The 16,124-nt window shown below is 45.1% G+C and overlaps 1 protein-coding gene and 1 long non-coding RNA gene across 4 annotated transcripts; one reads left to right on the top strand and one right to left on the bottom strand.

Annotated features, from left to right (window-relative positions):
* Nucleotides 1-3,608: 3,608 nt before the first annotated feature.
* Nucleotides 3,609-7,591, bottom strand: LOC106028594 (uncharacterized). 2 transcript variants are annotated; one of them, XR_010043254.1, is made up of 4 exons: nucleotides 7,256-7,591; nucleotides 6,156-6,288; nucleotides 5,432-5,539; nucleotides 3,609-4,177 (listed from the first exon to the last, which is right to left on the bottom strand). It is a non-coding gene; the product is annotated as an uncharacterized LOC106028594 (long non-coding RNA). The 2 variants fall into 2 exon arrangements; XR_001202220.2 differs by lacking the exon at nucleotides 6,156-6,288 and having other exon boundaries at nucleotides 7,256-7,588.
* A 211-nt stretch (nucleotides 7,592-7,802) lies between these two features.
* LOC100717671 (sphingolipid delta(4)-desaturase DES1) lies at nucleotides 7,803-16,124 on the top strand. 2 transcript variants are annotated; one of them, XM_005005583.3, is made up of 4 exons: nucleotides 7,853-7,995; nucleotides 10,330-10,390; nucleotides 11,915-12,657; nucleotides 15,698-16,124. In XM_005005583.3, exons 3-4 carry the CDS (start codon nucleotides 11,941-11,943, stop codon nucleotides 15,842-15,844), a joined length of 864 nt encoding a protein of 287 aa, XP_005005640.1. In that variant the 5' UTR covers nucleotides 7,853-7,995; nucleotides 10,330-10,390; nucleotides 11,915-11,940; the 3' UTR covers nucleotides 15,845-16,124. The 2 variants fall into 2 exon arrangements, with proteins under 2 accessions (XP_003474280.1, XP_005005640.1); XM_003474232.5 differs by lacking the exon at nucleotides 10,330-10,390 and having other exon boundaries at nucleotides 7,803-7,995.

The following is a 16,124-nucleotide window of genomic DNA, read 5'->3' as shown; positions in this document are numbered from 1 at the left end:
CATCTTTCTCTTCAGTGAACTCAGAGAAATCAGTAGTGTAACTATCTTAACTATTTTTATATACATATGTATACATGTTGTTTCTTTCATCTTATCACACTAAGGAAACAATACAATGTTTACACATGTGTATCTTATTTATTTCACTAATGAGTGTGTTCTCAGGTTACAACCATTTACCTATAAAAGTCTCCAGTTTATTCTTGTTTATGGCTGAGTAGTACTCGGCTGTATAAAAATACCACACCTTTTATATCCATTCCTGTCAATGTGCATGTAGATTGTTTCCAAGATCTGGCTGTTATAAACTGTGCTGCTATAAACTGGGTATACATATATCATTGTGGTGTGATGTCTTTAATTCTTTGGGGAAGATACTCAGAAGGGGAATAGCTGGGTTGAATGGGACCTCCAGTCCTAGTTTTTTGAGGAATCTCCACACTTTTCCAGTTGTACCAGGCTGCATTCCCCCAACAGTGGAGGAGGGTTCATTTTCCCCCACAGCCTTCCAGAATTTGTTATTGCTTGATTTTTTTTTTTTTTTTGATGATAGCCATTCTTTCTGGGGTGAGGTAGAATCTCAGTGTTGTTTTTATTTGCATCTCTCGAATGACCAGTAATGTCGAACATCTTTTCACATATTTATTTGGTGTTTGTATTTCATCTGAGAAACATGTGTTCATCTCAGATGCCCATTTTTGTATTAGGTCTTTAAATCTGGAGGAGCGAGTTTTTATAGCAATCCTTTGTCTGAGGAACAGCAGCTGGCAAACATTCTCCCCATGTTGTGGGTTGTCTCTTCACTCTGTTAGTGGTTTCTTTTGCTGTGCAAAAGCTTTTCACTAGGGTGAGATCTCAATTGCTTATTCTTTGTGGTATTTCCTGTGCAACCTGGATTTTATTCATAAAATCTTTGCCTACACCAATGTTTGCAAGAGTGTTACCTACTCTATCTTCCAACAGATTTAATGGTTCAGTTTTCAATTAAGATCATTGACCCATTCCACTTTTAACTTAGTACATGGTGAAAGATATGGCATGTGTCAAGCCAGTTTTTCCAGCACCATTTATTAGAGGCTGTCTTTCTTCCCATGAATGTGTTTGGCCCCTTTGTCAAAGATAAAGTGGCTTAGTGTCTGGAGTTGTTTCTGCATCTTCCAATCTGTTCCGTTATCTTTGGGTCTATTTTATGCCAGTTCCAGACTGTTTTTATCACTGTAGCTTTATAGTATAATTTCAGGTCAAGGATTGTGAAGCCACCTGTCCTGTCTTTGTTGCCCAGGATTGCTTTTGCTATTCTAGATCTCTTCTGGTTCCTGATGAGTTTTAGGATTGTTTTCTCCAATTTTGTAAGATATGCTATTGGAATTTTAATTGAGATTGCATTGAATCTGTATAACAGTTTTGGAGGTGTGGCCATTCTCACTATATTGGTTCTTCCTACCCAACAGCACAGAGATATCTCTCCATTTTCTGATATCTTCTTCAATCTCCTGTTTCAGAGTACTGTAGTTTTCAATGTAGAAGTCTTTTATATCACTCATTAGATTGACTTTTTTGGATGCTGTTGTGAAGGGCATTGTTTCCCTGATTTCTCTCTCAGTGAGTTTGCTATTTGTGTACAGGAAGGCTATTGAAATTTTTGAGTGTTCACTTTTTGTTAAGCTATGTTACTGAATTTGCTTATGAAATTTAGCAGTTTTTTAGTGGAAGTTTTGGAATCTTCCATGTAGAGTATCATGTCATCTGCAAATAATGATAGTTTAACTTCTTCCTTTCCCATCTTTATTCATTTTCTTTCTTTCTCTTGGATTGACAAGGTTTTTTTTTTTTTTTTGGTCTTTTTTGAGATGGGGTCTCACTATGCAGTTCAGGCAGGCCTTGAGCTCACTTTGTAGCCCAGGCTGGTCTCGAACTCGAAAGGATCCTCCCACCTCAGCCTCCCCAGTGCTGGGATTACAGTCAAGTGCTGGGATTATAAGGGTGTGCCTCCACGCCTGGCTGGATTGACAAGTTTTTATCTCAGTACTTTGAGTATGCTGTCTGCAGTAGTCTGTTTTCTGCTGATAACTGATTCTACAGAGCAGGTAGCTTATAAGGGCGGAGGGTTCATTTGCTGTGTCTTAGGTTTCCGGTTTACAGTCTGGGGCCACGTGTCAGCTTTTCATTACTGTACTTAGAGAAATCGATTTAAACAAGGAAAGCTTTGCTGAGCATTGTGTTGCACCCCTGTAAAGCCAGCTATTCAGGAGGCTGACACAGAAAGAACGTAAATTACCCTAGGCCAACATAGGTAACTTAGCAAGATCTTGCCTCAAAATTAAAAAAATAGAAAGAGCTGGGGATGTAGTTCTGTGGGAGAGCACCCTGGGCTTGCTCTCTGGCACTGGAAAAACCAAAGAGGAGAGGTTTGTTTCTGCTCACACTGGGTTTCTGGCCCTGGCTACAACAGGAGGTGCACGGAGGACTCGTGAGCGGCCCCTGGGGGAGGGGTGAGAACCCTGCCCCTCCTCGAGCTCCTGGGGGGCGGCTCCCAGGACCTCACCATCATCAGGGTGCCCCGGGGCGGGGGTGGGGGTGGTCCGTGGCACCCAGTGAGACTATCCTGTCACCAGACAGGGTGCTGGGAAGCAGCTGTGAGGTGTGAGGTGGGGAAGGACAGCTGCCTGGACCTCACCGGGCTGCCCTCGCCTGTGCTGCAAGCCCCCATCCCTGTCCACGATGTCACTTTTCTCTTGTTTTTTAAGGTTTCACTTTTGTCTTTGGCCTTTTATTGTGCTGCGTCTTGGTGTGGAGCTCTTCGTTTGGCTTCATCCTACCTGGACTTCTCTGAGCTCCTTGGATATGTATAATTAATGTTTTTCATTAAATTTAGATAGGTTTCATCCTTTTTATCCTTCTTTCTACTGGCACTCTGGTTCTGTGTTTGCTGACACAATTAATGTTTTGTATTTCTCTGATTTGCTAGTATTATTTACTGTGGTAAAAATATACCCAACAAAATACACCATTTTAGCCATTTTTTTTTTTTTTTTTGTCTTTTTCCTTTTTTATCGGTACCAGGGATCGAACTCACGACTGCCTGCTTGCAAGGCAGGTGCTTATGCCGCTGAGCTAAATCCCCAGCCCCTCATTTTAGCCATTTTTAAGCTTACAATTCAGAGGCACGAAGTGTACCCACAAACTTATACAGCCAAACCTACTATCTACCCCCATGAATTTCTCCATCCCCTGAACTGGATCTCTTAAGGATTCAAAACTAGTAGTATCTCCCCCACCGTGTGGGCCTGTCTGTGGGGCTGGTTTTTATATAGTGATCCTGACAGTTCCCTTTTCACTAGTTCTTGATGAATGGCACAAAGGACGACTCCTCGCCTTAAATATGTAGTTTGGAGAAGTCAGAGGACACAGCTCAGAGATGCCATGAGGTCTGGCATCAGGGCGTCTCCCAGCAGTGTCCGGGCCTCTTTCACTGTATCTGTCACTGTATCTGTACTTTCACTGTATCTGTCACACTTCCTGTTTCTTTGGATGTCTTGGTTTTGTGTGGACGGATTAGGGACAGGGGATGTAGCTCAACAACGACAACAACAATAACAGTAACAACAGACAGTTTGATCATATATTAGTCATTTTTTCATTCCTGAAACAAAATACCTGCTATATGTAACTTAAAGGAGAAAAGTTATTTTGGCTCTGAATCTCTGAGGTGCCAACCCCTGTTTAGCAGCCTGTAAGGCAGAAGTGGAATGGTGGGGGAGTGGCAAGGGGGTAAAGCCACTTCTGTCACTGAGTCCAGGAATCAGAAGGTTGGACCGAGGGACAGGGGGCCTCCATTCCACATCCGAGTCAGGAGTCACCAGGGCCTTGGCTGCTGGCCTTTGCCCTGCCCAGCGCAGCAGGTGGGGAATGTGAAGCCCAGCACTCTCCCTCTGGAAGACACTGTTCCCGAGTTGGGAGCCTCCCCAGTGGGGTGCTCCTGTGGACCCCTGCTGTTCTCCCTTGGGCTAGGTTTCCTTGGACTGTTCCATTTGCATTCTGCCTTCAGAAAAGTTTCCAGGGGTGTGAAGAAGGGATTCCTGGAAATCCATAAAACCTTCCCGAGGTCCGATGGTTTTGAAGGCAGTGATCTGCTGGGGAAGTGAGCATCTCTGTGGGTGTGATTCATGTGCTCCTGCTAAGCGACATAGACGGACATGTCCTCACCAGTACCCTACCCTGCACAGGTCCGGGCCCTCAGCTCACCGGGAACACCACAGTAGGGAAGGAAGGGACAAGTGGGGGCCTCTCCCTGACCCTTCCACCCACCTCAGGCCCCCAAGTCCTCTGGTGATGCTGCCCTAAGTTTTGGCACCTGTCCGCCTGGGAAGGTGGCAGCCTAAAAGTGCGTAGCATCCCACAGGGTAAGTGCCCTTGCCTTGCCTGCCTCTGGGTTGGTAATGATGGTTCTTCATTCTTTTACTCTTTCACATAAATTTTAAAATCAGTTTATTAAGTTCCACCAAAAACCCATTGGAAGTTTGAACTGCATTGCTTTTAGCTGGACTGTGGGAGTGGTTGTGATGCTTAGCCCTCATCTCTGTACGTGGTCAGGTTCTTTAATCTCAGATGCATTTCAATCTATGTTACTGTCATAGGGCTGGGTGCTGCTCACAGGCAGAGTACTGTGCTCCCACCTGAGCCCTGTAGGCTGTCCAGCTCTTCCCCACAGGGTTAGTGCTTGGCCTGCCAGGCCTCCATTTTTGTGTAAGATTTGTTTCAAGCTACATTTTTATTTCTTCATAAATGCTATCTTTCTCTCTGATTCCAAATTTTAACTGGTTGTTGCTGATGTGTAAAAACACAAAATATTTCTGTACATTAATCTGGCCCCAGCAACCTTATGAAAGCCTCTCATTTTATTCTGAAACTTTACCTCTGTTGGACCTTACACAGATAATGCCATTAGACACTGAAGTATATCAAACCCCATTTCTAGACCATCATATAATCTCTTTCTTCAGTCTGCTCTTCTCCCAATACTACATTCCAGGCCAGATGAGAGGCAGGCAGGCAGAGACCTGATGGCCCAACTTCCTCTGATGACCAGACCACCTGCCTCACTGGCACCCAGCCCCTAAGGCAGTCAGTGAGCAACCCTTTAGGGGAGTGTCTACAGCTTTGGGCCTGAGGCCAAATCCACAGGACCCTGCAGAGCACCCCATGGTTCAGGAGCACAGCTGTGGGCCTGTGTATGACAGACTCAGAGACTGTAGATCCTGGGGGACTAAAGACACTGGCAAGAAGAGGAGCACTGTTCCCGACCCCAAGGGGTTGTACCCAGGGAGGCCCTCAAGGCCAAGGACAATGAGCCAGGTGGAGCACCCTGGGAAAGCAGATGTGACCTATTCCTTACAAAACCCCAGGACAAGCCAGGCATGGTGGCACACACCTGTCATCCCAGCATTCCAGAGGCAGAGGCAGAAGGATCACTGTGAATATGAGACCAGCCTGGGTTGCAAAGTGAGCTCATGGCCAACCTGAAGAGCACAGCAAGACCCTGTTTCAAAAAAAAAAAGAAAAAAAAACAAAAGATCTCTGGACATATGAGCACAGTTCCCAAAGCCCTGCATGTGGACTTCTCACACAAATTTGAGTACATTTTTGATAGGACAGCACAGACCTAAAGTCAGCCTGAGGAGAGGGGATGCAAACAGGACTGTCCACCCCGAGTTTTTGTCACTGTATTCTCTCGCGTGGTGGCCGCCTTCATCATGTTTGGTGGGTTTCTTTTCCTGCTTCACCTGGCCCAAACTCGCTCTCCAGAGCCTTTTTCTTTACGTACCTTTAATAAAACTTTGCTATCATTTGTGCTTGTCTTGAATAGTTCTTTGCTTAGAACAGAAACTAGAAACCACCTCCAGAAGGGTACTCTGGCACCCCAAAATTTGCTAAGAATTACAAATTTGTGAATGGTTTAAGTGTAAATTTAAATGTTTTAATTTTCCAATCCTGTAATACACTACAAGAGATGTTTATTAGTAAGTAATTCCTAACTGGAGGTGTTAATGTTCAAAAATAGAAGACATTAAATTCTTGGGATGAAGGTTTGTTTTTGTTTTTTGTCTTTTTTTGAGGGGATCTCGATACGCAGCTCAAGCTGGCTTTGAGCTTACTTTGTAGCCCAAGCTGGTCTTGAACTCCCAGGATCCTCCCACATCAGCCTCCCAAGTGCTGGGATTACAGTCCTGAGCCACCACGCCCAGCGTGAAGGTTTGAAGTGGATAAAGATGCTTTTGTATTTCTCATCTATGAATTCAAGTGGAAAAATTTTGCACAGGTTAGTACCTTTCACTATGATTAGCAGATCCTATTACAAATTAAAATAATTATAAAATGATTTGCCAATAAAAATATTACACAAATGGAGAGGAAATGTCTTGATTGCAAAAGTCTGAATGATCTCATTGGAGGTTTCCTAATATCATCAAGGATTATTCAGATTTAATGTCTCTGAGCAGCAAAGGGAATAGTTTTTACAGAATAACTGGTATGATTTCATTAGGTCATTGAAGCAGTGATAAGAAGATGTGAAAGGCAAATAGTTCGTTAAGAAATTTTCATTTATTTATATATTTTTTGTTTGTTTTTTTAGACAGTATCTACACAGTCCAGGCTGGCCTTGACTGGGATTACAGATGCATTATTTCTAGTGGTGGGATAGCATAAATTTGTATGATTGTCTTACTTTACATTGTTTTCTAACATGAATCTAAAAGGTAAGAACTCATTTAAGAAGCTATCTATCATAGCACGTAATGTAGCACTTTTGCCTACCCACTTGGTATTTGAATTAAGGGACCTATTTTTTTTTTTTTTTTTTTTTTTTTTGTCTTTTTCCTTTTATCGGTACCGGGGAGCAAACTCATGACTGCCTGCTTGCAAAGCAGGCGCTCATGCCGCTGAGCTAAATCCCCAGCCCCCAAGGGACCTATTTTTAAAAACTTTTAAGACTGAGTCAGAATGTAGGAGCAACACATTGCAATTGGTTGCTCCTAGATTCGTCTTTTCAGCCCGTTAATCTATGGTTCCCCCTCCTTGTTTAGGGAACCCCGGAGTCGTGCAGGGTCCCCCACTCGGACCTCGCCAGTCTAGGTGCCAGCCACCCTCCGCGCCCAAGCTCTCCTGGCCAGCCTGGGGTTCCAGGCGGTGTGCGCGCGTGCATGTGTCTGTCTCTGTAATCCTAGAGAACATTTCTTTCCTTATTTCTCAGTACCTTTGCTTTTGGCGCTGGAAACGGAACCCCACCCCACGGGCCGAGCCGCACCTCAGACGCCAGCTCTACTCCGAGGCTCGGGTGCTCACAGCTTCGCCCGCCCGCCGCCGCGCAAGAGAAGCGAGACCATCCAGACTTGCCGATGCGAGAGCGCGCGCGGCTCTCGCTGGAGGGACGGTCACGGCGGGACGAGCCGTCCGCGTTTTCCCGTGGGCGGTGACGGAGACTCCCGACGCCCCGCGGCGCTCGCTGAAGACGGCGGCTGCGTGGGAGGCGCCGTCGCCCGCACCGGAGCCGGTACGCAAGGGCGGGGGTGGGGTACCCGGAGTGCGCAGCCGCGGCCGTCGGAGGGCGTTGGAGGCCGCGGGCGGGGCTGGCAGGGGGCGGGGCCAGAAGGGGCGGGGCCAAGGCCGCTAGGGCTCAGGACCCGGGAGGCGGGCTGAGTGCGCAGTCGCAGCCCGCGTGGGGCGCCCACAGGCTGGGCCGCTGCTCGGGCGGGGCGATGGCTCGGGCGTGGCCTGACGTGACGGGCGGTTCTGGGCTCCGCCCCCCCGCGTCTAGGGTGCCGCTGCGCGCGCCTCCCCCAGACCCGAGCCGGAGCCTCAGCCGCCGCTCTCTGCTCCCGCCCTAGCCGCCGGAGCGCGGTCCAGCCGCCGCCATGGGGAGCTACGTGTCGCGGGAGGACTTCGAGTGGGTCTACACCGACCAGCCGCACGCCGCGCGGCGCCGCGAGATTCTGGGTGAGGCGCGGCCCGTTATGTGGAGCGCGGCCTGCGCGGCCTGCGCGGCCCGGCGGTGCCCGTTACGGCCGCGCTCTGACCCCGGGAGCACGGGGCGGGCTGGAGTGGGCTGGGGCGGGATGGACTCAGGCCGCACGCCAGGCCCTCGGGGGGAGCCTGCCGGCCCTGCGTAGCGCAGGTCCTGGGTGGCCCCGGTCCGGAGAGAACCCTGCGGCGCAGTGTGTGGCGCAGGGCGCGGCCCGCATCCTGGCTGCACAGCCGGGTGGGCTCTGAGCTCCCCAGGTCCTGGCTGCCTGATGTGAGCGCCGCGGGCATCTGCGGCCTTCGCCAGGCCCTGCTGGGCTGCAGTCCGGCTCCCTCTGGGAGCAGAGCAGGGACCCAACGCAGCGCTGTCGCCGCGCGCCAGGCACCTCCGCCGTGCTGCGCAGGGTGGGGCATTTTAAAGCCTGAGATGAGAACGGGTGACTTCGCGCCCAAGATTGTGAGCTAGTTTGTTTAGGTTTTTTTTTTTTTTTTTTTTTTTAAATACTTCAGTCAAGCTGTCCAAGCTGGGTTTGAACTTGGGGACCCACTGGTTCAGCCTCCCAAACATACTTTTAAGTTCTAATATACAGTATCTTAAAATTCAAGAAAACTAATGGTTTTGGAGCATCGAATATGAAGAATTCCAGCATATACACCATGTCCCTTTGCTCACTGAAAGAAAAACGTTGCTCACTGAAAGAAAAACGGAAGCACTAGATTTTGCAGAAGTAGCTGAAGTTAGAACTTTCATGTTTTCACAAACTAAATGAATAGATCACATCGAGGTGGGTTGTTTTCCTGGAGATCAGACTCAGGCCTCCTCAGGTAGTTAAGACCTCTACCACTGAGCCGCATACCCTGGTGCTTGAAATACATCATTTTTACTTAAAGTTGGAATTGAACCAAGAAATATTGTACCACTGAACTACATCATCCTCAACCCTTTTTATTTTTTATTTGGATCAGGGCCATGCTAATTTTATGGGCTTGAATTTGCAGCCCTTTAAGAGTATTTGGGGGTACAGGCCTCCGCTAGGGCCCCAGGGTGTGCGCATGCCTACTGTAGGTGGCGCATACCCTCCCCATCGCCCCTCCGTGTCTGTCAAAACAAGACCTTTAAATTCATTTGCACATACCATGTAGCTAGGAGAATATATTTTGACTGTACCTTATTTACACATTGCTTTAGAATAACCTGGTATCAATGTTTTGGAATAAACTAAACACTGAACTTGAGCTATCACTTTAATAGAAAAATCAAAGATGCAGAAAGGACTAATTGATGCTTAATGCAAGTCTTTGACTTACAAACTTATTGAACCTTATCACTTGGAACGTTAAGAGAACTACATAGTACTTGATGCAAATACAACATTTTCAAATAAGGATATGTACAGTACTGTTCAGTGTTTCAGAGGGTGAAGGTGGAATACCTTTAACAAAAATAGGTAGAGATTAGTTTATGTTTAAGTGATAACATATACAATATTTCAGGATTTTTGGCAAAAGAAAGACGATAAAATCCATTGTTTAACAACCAACTCTGTATAAGGTTTACATTTGGGTTCTGGAGAGGTAGATGCTTAGTTGTAGAATGATGTGTAGCATGCAGAAGGCCCTGAATTCAATTCCCAACACTGTGAAAGAAAGAAAATAAGTTTATACTTAGAGTTCATGTTAAGTCTTATTTAAAGGGAGCCAGACATGGTGGCACATAGCTGTTATCTCATCACTCTGGGAGGTGAGGCAAGAGGATCAGAAGTTCAAGCCCAGCCTCAGTAACTTAGTCAGACCCTGTCTCAAAAATCTCTTAGAAACGGATCTGGGAATGTAGCTCGGTGTGGGGGCCCTGGGCTCAGTCTTCAGGACCTGCTCCTCACCTCCCCAAAATTCTGTTTAAAAGATATTGGGCTCTGGAGGTAGCGCCTGGTAGAGCACTTGCCTAGGGTGTTAGAAGCATTGGGTTCAAATCCCAGTGCCATTAGGGGAGAAAAAAGCATCTATCTGAGAGGCCTAGGGACAGGACCATTCTTAGCAAATCAAATAAGAATAAATAATGAGGATTTCTTCCTTTACTATTGTACTTTTACAAAAAAATTTTTTAAACAGCCTTATTGACATATTCACCCATTTAAAGTGTATAGCTGTATTTTCTAATATGTTAAATGGTGAAACTATTACTGCCACCTAATTTCAGAACATTTCATTATCCTGGAAAGAATACTTGAATCCCTTAGTCCCCATATTCCCTAATCCCTGTCTGTATTCCCAGGCACCACTAATCTACTTCTGTCTTTCTAAATTTGCCAGTGAAGGACATTTCATGTAAATGAAATCGTACTGCTTGAGTGATGGCGTCTTTCACTATTACGTAAGGTTCCTGTTAGAGCATGTGTCTGTACCACTCCTTTGCGTGGGTATCCTGCAGTTTACTCTGATTCAGCTGGTATTTGGGCTATTTCCCTTTTTTATCTATTTTGAATAATGCTACTATAAATATTTATTTGCAAAATATTGTATGTATGTATGTATGTATGTTTTCATTTCTCATGGGTGGTATGAGTAGAATAGGTGGGTCACTGGTGTAACATTTTGAGGAACTTCCAGAATGTCTGAAAGCATCCCCACCAACAGTGTGTGAGGGAAGGTTCCAGTTGCTCTGCATCCCTATTGCCTGCTTTTGTTATTATAGTGGTGGGCATAAAGTTGTACCTGTGCTTTATGTAAATTAGTAAAGATTTATGTATCTGTGGTGTGCTTATTAGCCATTTACATGTCTTTTTTTGGTGAAATATCTACTCAGACCCTTTGGCCATTGTTTAATGGGATTATTAGTTGTAAGAATTTTAAGAATGCTTTAAATATTCTGATTACAGTTGCCTCATGAGATACTGCTTTGCAAACATTTCCTATTCTGTGGATTCCTTTCACTTTTTTAATGATACCATTTGTAACAGAAAAGTTTCTGATGCAGTACAATTTATCTGTTGGTCTCCCATCATTTGTGCTTTAGGTAACACAAGATTTATTTCAGTGTTTTCTTTTGTGCTTCACTTTCCCTTTTGGTGGGGTCTCACTTTGTAGTTCAGGCTAGCCTTGAACTCCAAACAGTCCTCCTGCTTCAGACTCCCTGGTTCTGGGATTACAGTCTTATGCCACCATGTCCAGCCTTTTCTTTTTAGTCTGATAGTTAGAACAGTGATTCATTTCAGTTGACCTTGTATGTGGTATAATGAAGGCATGTTCTTTTGCATGTTGTTGACCCAGCATGCATGTTGCATGTTGTTGATCACTGTCTGTTTCCCTCCTTGGCACTGTTGTACTGTTGATTTTTATATAAGGGTACAGCCTTTCTAGATGCCATATGGAATTCCATGGAGTAAGCTTGTTTGAGAAAATCATGAAAATATATTTCATGATTTTGAACTACCCGAGAAAAACTCTCTATTATGCTTCATAATACATCAATCAGAGGCAACAATGGTACATACATTGCACATTGTCATCCCCAAATCATTCACCCAGAGCACAGGACATCTGCATTCAATTGTCCGAATAATACCAGTGCAAATCTTTCTCTTCAGTGAACTCAGAGAAACCAGCAGTATAAGTATCTTAACTGTCTTTTATATATACATATAATATACTTTAATACAAAATATGTAGACCTTCTAGATGTTGAGGCTTTGGCATAAATTCTCAAATTGTTATTGTTGTACTATAACTTTACTACAGAATATTCATTCACTATAGTGGATAAATATTTGATAAAGATTTTAATAGAATATGTTTTGGAGAAGAAAAACCTAATTAATGTGTCAATTTAATTGTAGTTGCTGAAATATTATGTGCTATTCTCTATACATGATTTTGTGTGATTTTGTTTTTCTTACAGCAAAGTATCCAGAGATAAAATCCTTGATGAAACCTGATCACAACTTGATATGGATTATCATGCTGATGGTTCTCATCCAGCTGGTTGCCTTTTACTTAGTGAAAGACTTGGACTGGAAATGGGTCATGTTTTGGGCCTATGTCTTTGGCAGCTGCATGAACCACTCAATGACTCTGGCTATTCATGAGATTGCACACAACTTCACCTTTGGTCACCACAAGGCAATGTGGAATCGCTGGTTTGGAATGGTTGCAAATCTTCCTTTTGGGCTTCCAATTTCAATTTCCTTTAAGAGGTATCACATGGATCATCATAGATACCTTGGAGCTGACGGCATTGATGTGGATATTCCTACTGACTTTGAAGGCTGGTTCTTCTGTACCACTTTCAGAAAGCTTATATGGGTTATTCTTCAGCCTCTTTTTTATGCCTTTCGACCTCTGTTCATCAATCCCAAACCAATTTCTTATCTCGAAATCATCAATATTGTGATTCAGCTTGCTTTTGACATTTTAGTTTACTATCTTTTAGGAATTAAATCTTTAATTTACATGTTGGCAGCATCCATCCTTGGTCTGGGCTTACACCCGATTTCTGGACATTTTATAGCAGAACATTACATGTTCTTAAAGGGACATGAAACCTACTCATATTATGGGCCTCTGAACTTACTGACCTTCAATGTTGGTTATCACAATGAACATCATGACTTCCCCAATGTTCCTGGAAAGAACCTTCCACTGGTGAGTAAGGATTTGATGCATAGTCTAGTTTCTTTTTTTCTTTTTTTTTTTGTCCTTTTCCTTTTTATCGGTACCAGGGATTGAACTCACGACTGCCTGCTTGCAAGGCAGGCGCTTATACTGCTGAGCTAAATCCTCAGCCCCATAGTCTAGTTTATTATAGTCATATAAATTGATTTGGTAATGTAAAAGGGAATCCAGTATATTTTGTCAATCTAAGCTGTTCATCCAAAAAAGAAAAAGAAAAAATAAGGGAAAATATCATGTGCATCCTAATTTTAAAAAAGGGTTGTTCTCTTGGATTCTTTTTTTTTTTTTTTTCCTGGTACCAGAGATCAAACTCACGACCTTACACTTGTCTCTTGGATTCTTACACTTTAGGGTTAGTTTAAGATTATGTTGGAACATGTGTAAAATCTGGTATCTGGTGAAGTAACTCAAAAATACTAAACTAAATCCCTCTGTAAAGTACATACCACTTTAATAGAACCTTCATCAGTATTAAAATGAGAAATGTGCTAGAATTCATGTGATAGTTTTGATATAAAGTCCAGATACCAACCTGGGCTATGTATTGAGTTCAAGGCAGCTTAGACCCCACAATCCCTATTTAACAAAAACTAAAAAAAATCTTGCCACAATTATAAAATGACTAATAATGTACATAAAAACAATAGTAGGTTCTCATGATTTATTTTAGGGTGTGATTTAAAGGAACTTCAACCAGTGACTTTATGCTATGATAAATGCCTGAAGTTTTAAACATTGACACAATATGACAACTTAGTATATTTGAATATTGCTTTGGTATCCGATGTAGCAAACAAAAAGCTACAGAATACCTTGAGTCACTTGGGAAATTGAGAATCTGGTCTCTATCTTAAGTAATAATCTGTCACTGTCACATTTCTGCAATGTGATCCTAATGCACTGGCTTTGAAGGATGGTGGCCTTTGCTATTGCATGTTGAAATATTTAAGAGTGAAATACCTGAAGTGGGAGTGGTTGTCAGGTAACATCTGCAACTCACCTTCAGAACACTCCTTCACAAGGAACAGCGTGTGGTTGTCATGCAGCACTGAGCACTGTGAAGGAACCTGGATGGATTCATCCTTGGTGAAACAGGTCAAGGGCATGAGGCTCATTTCACTCCTCTTTCACCTTTCCAGTGGGTTTTACTCTTCAGAATGAAACCTGGTGCTGGGCATGGTGGCTCACGCCTGTAATCTCAGCACTCGGGAGGCTTAGGTCGGAGGATCGTTGGGAGATTGACACCAGCCTAGGCTACAAAGTGAACTCAAGGCCTGCCCGAATGGCATAGTGAGACCCCGTCTCAAAAAAGACAAAAAAAAAAAAAAAAAAGAATGAAACCTGGGAACGAACAGCACAGGACACTGGCGACAATGGGGAGTGGCAGTGTAGTATCGCAGAGCCCCTGCCTCACGGCTCACTGTGCCCTGTGCAGCCCCACAGAGCCTCAGCATCAGCCTGGGGAGCGGATCTGGTGAGGAGGGAAGTGGTTTAAAGGAAAAGCAGTCACCCTTTCCACAGAGAGTTTTCCCTGCACCAGTGACAAGTGCCCGCGCAGCCGGCTCCTCAGCCAAGTGGGCTCACTGGGGCTGGGCATTTAACTCAGCAGCATAAGCACCCGCCTTGCAAGTGTGCAGTTGTGAGTTCAATCCCTGGTACTGATAGAAACGAAAAAGACAAAAAAAAAAAAAAAGTACCAAGTGGGCTCACAGCCCGACGGCCCACAGCTTGACTCGCCTGCTCTCTGTGATACGTGCTGAAGAGAATCTTGGTCCCTTTTCTCAGTAACTGCTGTACTTAGCGCATGTTTCCTGCTATGCTATTGCATGATGAACAGGGATGCAGCAGTGAAGTGTGCTTTGCACAGCGCTGTGAAAGGTGACTCATCTGCAGGTTCCTCATGTAACGTGCTCCCTTGGGTGCTTTTAGTACATGCAGAGCTCTGCAGCCTCACTGTCGTCAGCATCAGGATATTTGCACCAGTAGCAAGGTTTTGACCTAGTATGGTCATTGTGCAGTTTATACTGCAGGGCTTTGGTTTCTGTGTCTCAGATGGTGTCCTGCTGTTTCACTCAGGCTCTTCTCATGCTCTTGGTCTCAGCCACCTGAGCACTGGGATTGCAGGTGCACTCCACTGTGAGCGGCTTCGCACGGACTTGAACCCGAGGCCTTGCGCATGGTAGTCACGTGCTCTACTGTGAACTACATCTCTGGTGAAATTTTATGGTTTTGGTTTTTTATTTTTTTGAGTGCTGGGTATCAAAATCACAACCTTGTACTCACCATGCAAGCACTTGTGCCACTGAGCTGAGGCCCCAGCCCCTGGTTTTATGTATTTTTACTGAGCTTTGCAGTCCATAAACAGCTTTTCTTTGTTATTTGTTTGTTTGTTTGTTTTACCATGGATCAAACTCAGGACCTTGTGCTTGCCAGGCAGGCGCTGTGCTGCTGAGCTGTGTCCCTGGTTTCCCAAAGCAGCTTTTATAAATGCCTGTATTTCCATTTGTTGATGACATCGCAGGGTACACAGACATCCAGAGATTTATGTCACTGTTTGAATCAAACAGACATGTGCTTAAACGTTTCCCTGAATTTGGAACTCCTGACATGGAGGAGCTTATTAGTTTTCGGTGTATCCCCATAACACATGCACAGATCACCAACTTCCTCTGCTCTGTGACTGCTAATGTCCCTTCAGTGTCTAGCACTCAGGAGTCAGCACTTGCTGAACCTGTGCTTGTGCAAGGCTGGTGTCCTGCTGGAGCTGGGAAGATGCGCTGACTGCTGCTGGCTTTGCCCCAAGCGGTGTGGATTACATAAGGGCAGGCTTGTTGTGTGTGTGCGGGTCTGCAGGTCTTCCTTTGGGGAGACTCAGGAGGGCTGTGAGCAGAGGCATTGTCCTCTGAGGTTTGGTGCTGGCTTCTCCCTGTTTGTGTGGATCCCTCACCTGTCACCTTTGCCGGCCTCACTGTCCCTCAGTGCTCACCCTGCTGTGTCGATTCCTGTGCAGGTGAGGAAGATAGCAGCGGAATACTATGACAACCTGCCCCACTACAATTCCTGGGTGAAGGTGCTGTACGACTTTGTGATGGATGATACCATAAGCCCCTACTCCAGAATGAAGAGGGCTCCAAAAGGGCAGGAGGTGCTGGAGTAAAGCTCATCACAGCAGAGGAATCCCCTGCGAAGCCTGGGAATAGCCGACCCAGTGTACTCTGTGAGAGGAGGCCTCAGGTCAGCAGTGCTTACGAGCCAGCCGCCTCACCCACTTGTGTTTCGGCTGGGATCTCAGTGGAGTCAGCCTGGCCCTGTGTGCTCAGCTTACCTCGCTTGCTGTGATCTCTTCCCTGGGAAGGGGCGTCTCCTCCCACGTCTGTCATTGTGTAAGCAGAGTTTTACTTTACTAAAACAGCTAATAAACTAAAATATGGATTTCA

This window comes from Cavia porcellus, unplaced genomic scaffold (assembly GCF_034190915.1).
Source record: "Cavia porcellus strain 051 isolate PalLab524CR breed Dunkin Hartley unplaced genomic scaffold, mCavPor4.1 scaffold_26, whole genome shotgun sequence".
Classification (NCBI taxonomy): Eukaryota; Metazoa; Chordata; class Mammalia; order Rodentia; family Caviidae; genus Cavia; species Cavia porcellus.
The sequence above is the reverse complement of the archived record's forward strand: the minus strand, read 5'-3'. Positions and strand labels throughout refer to the sequence as shown.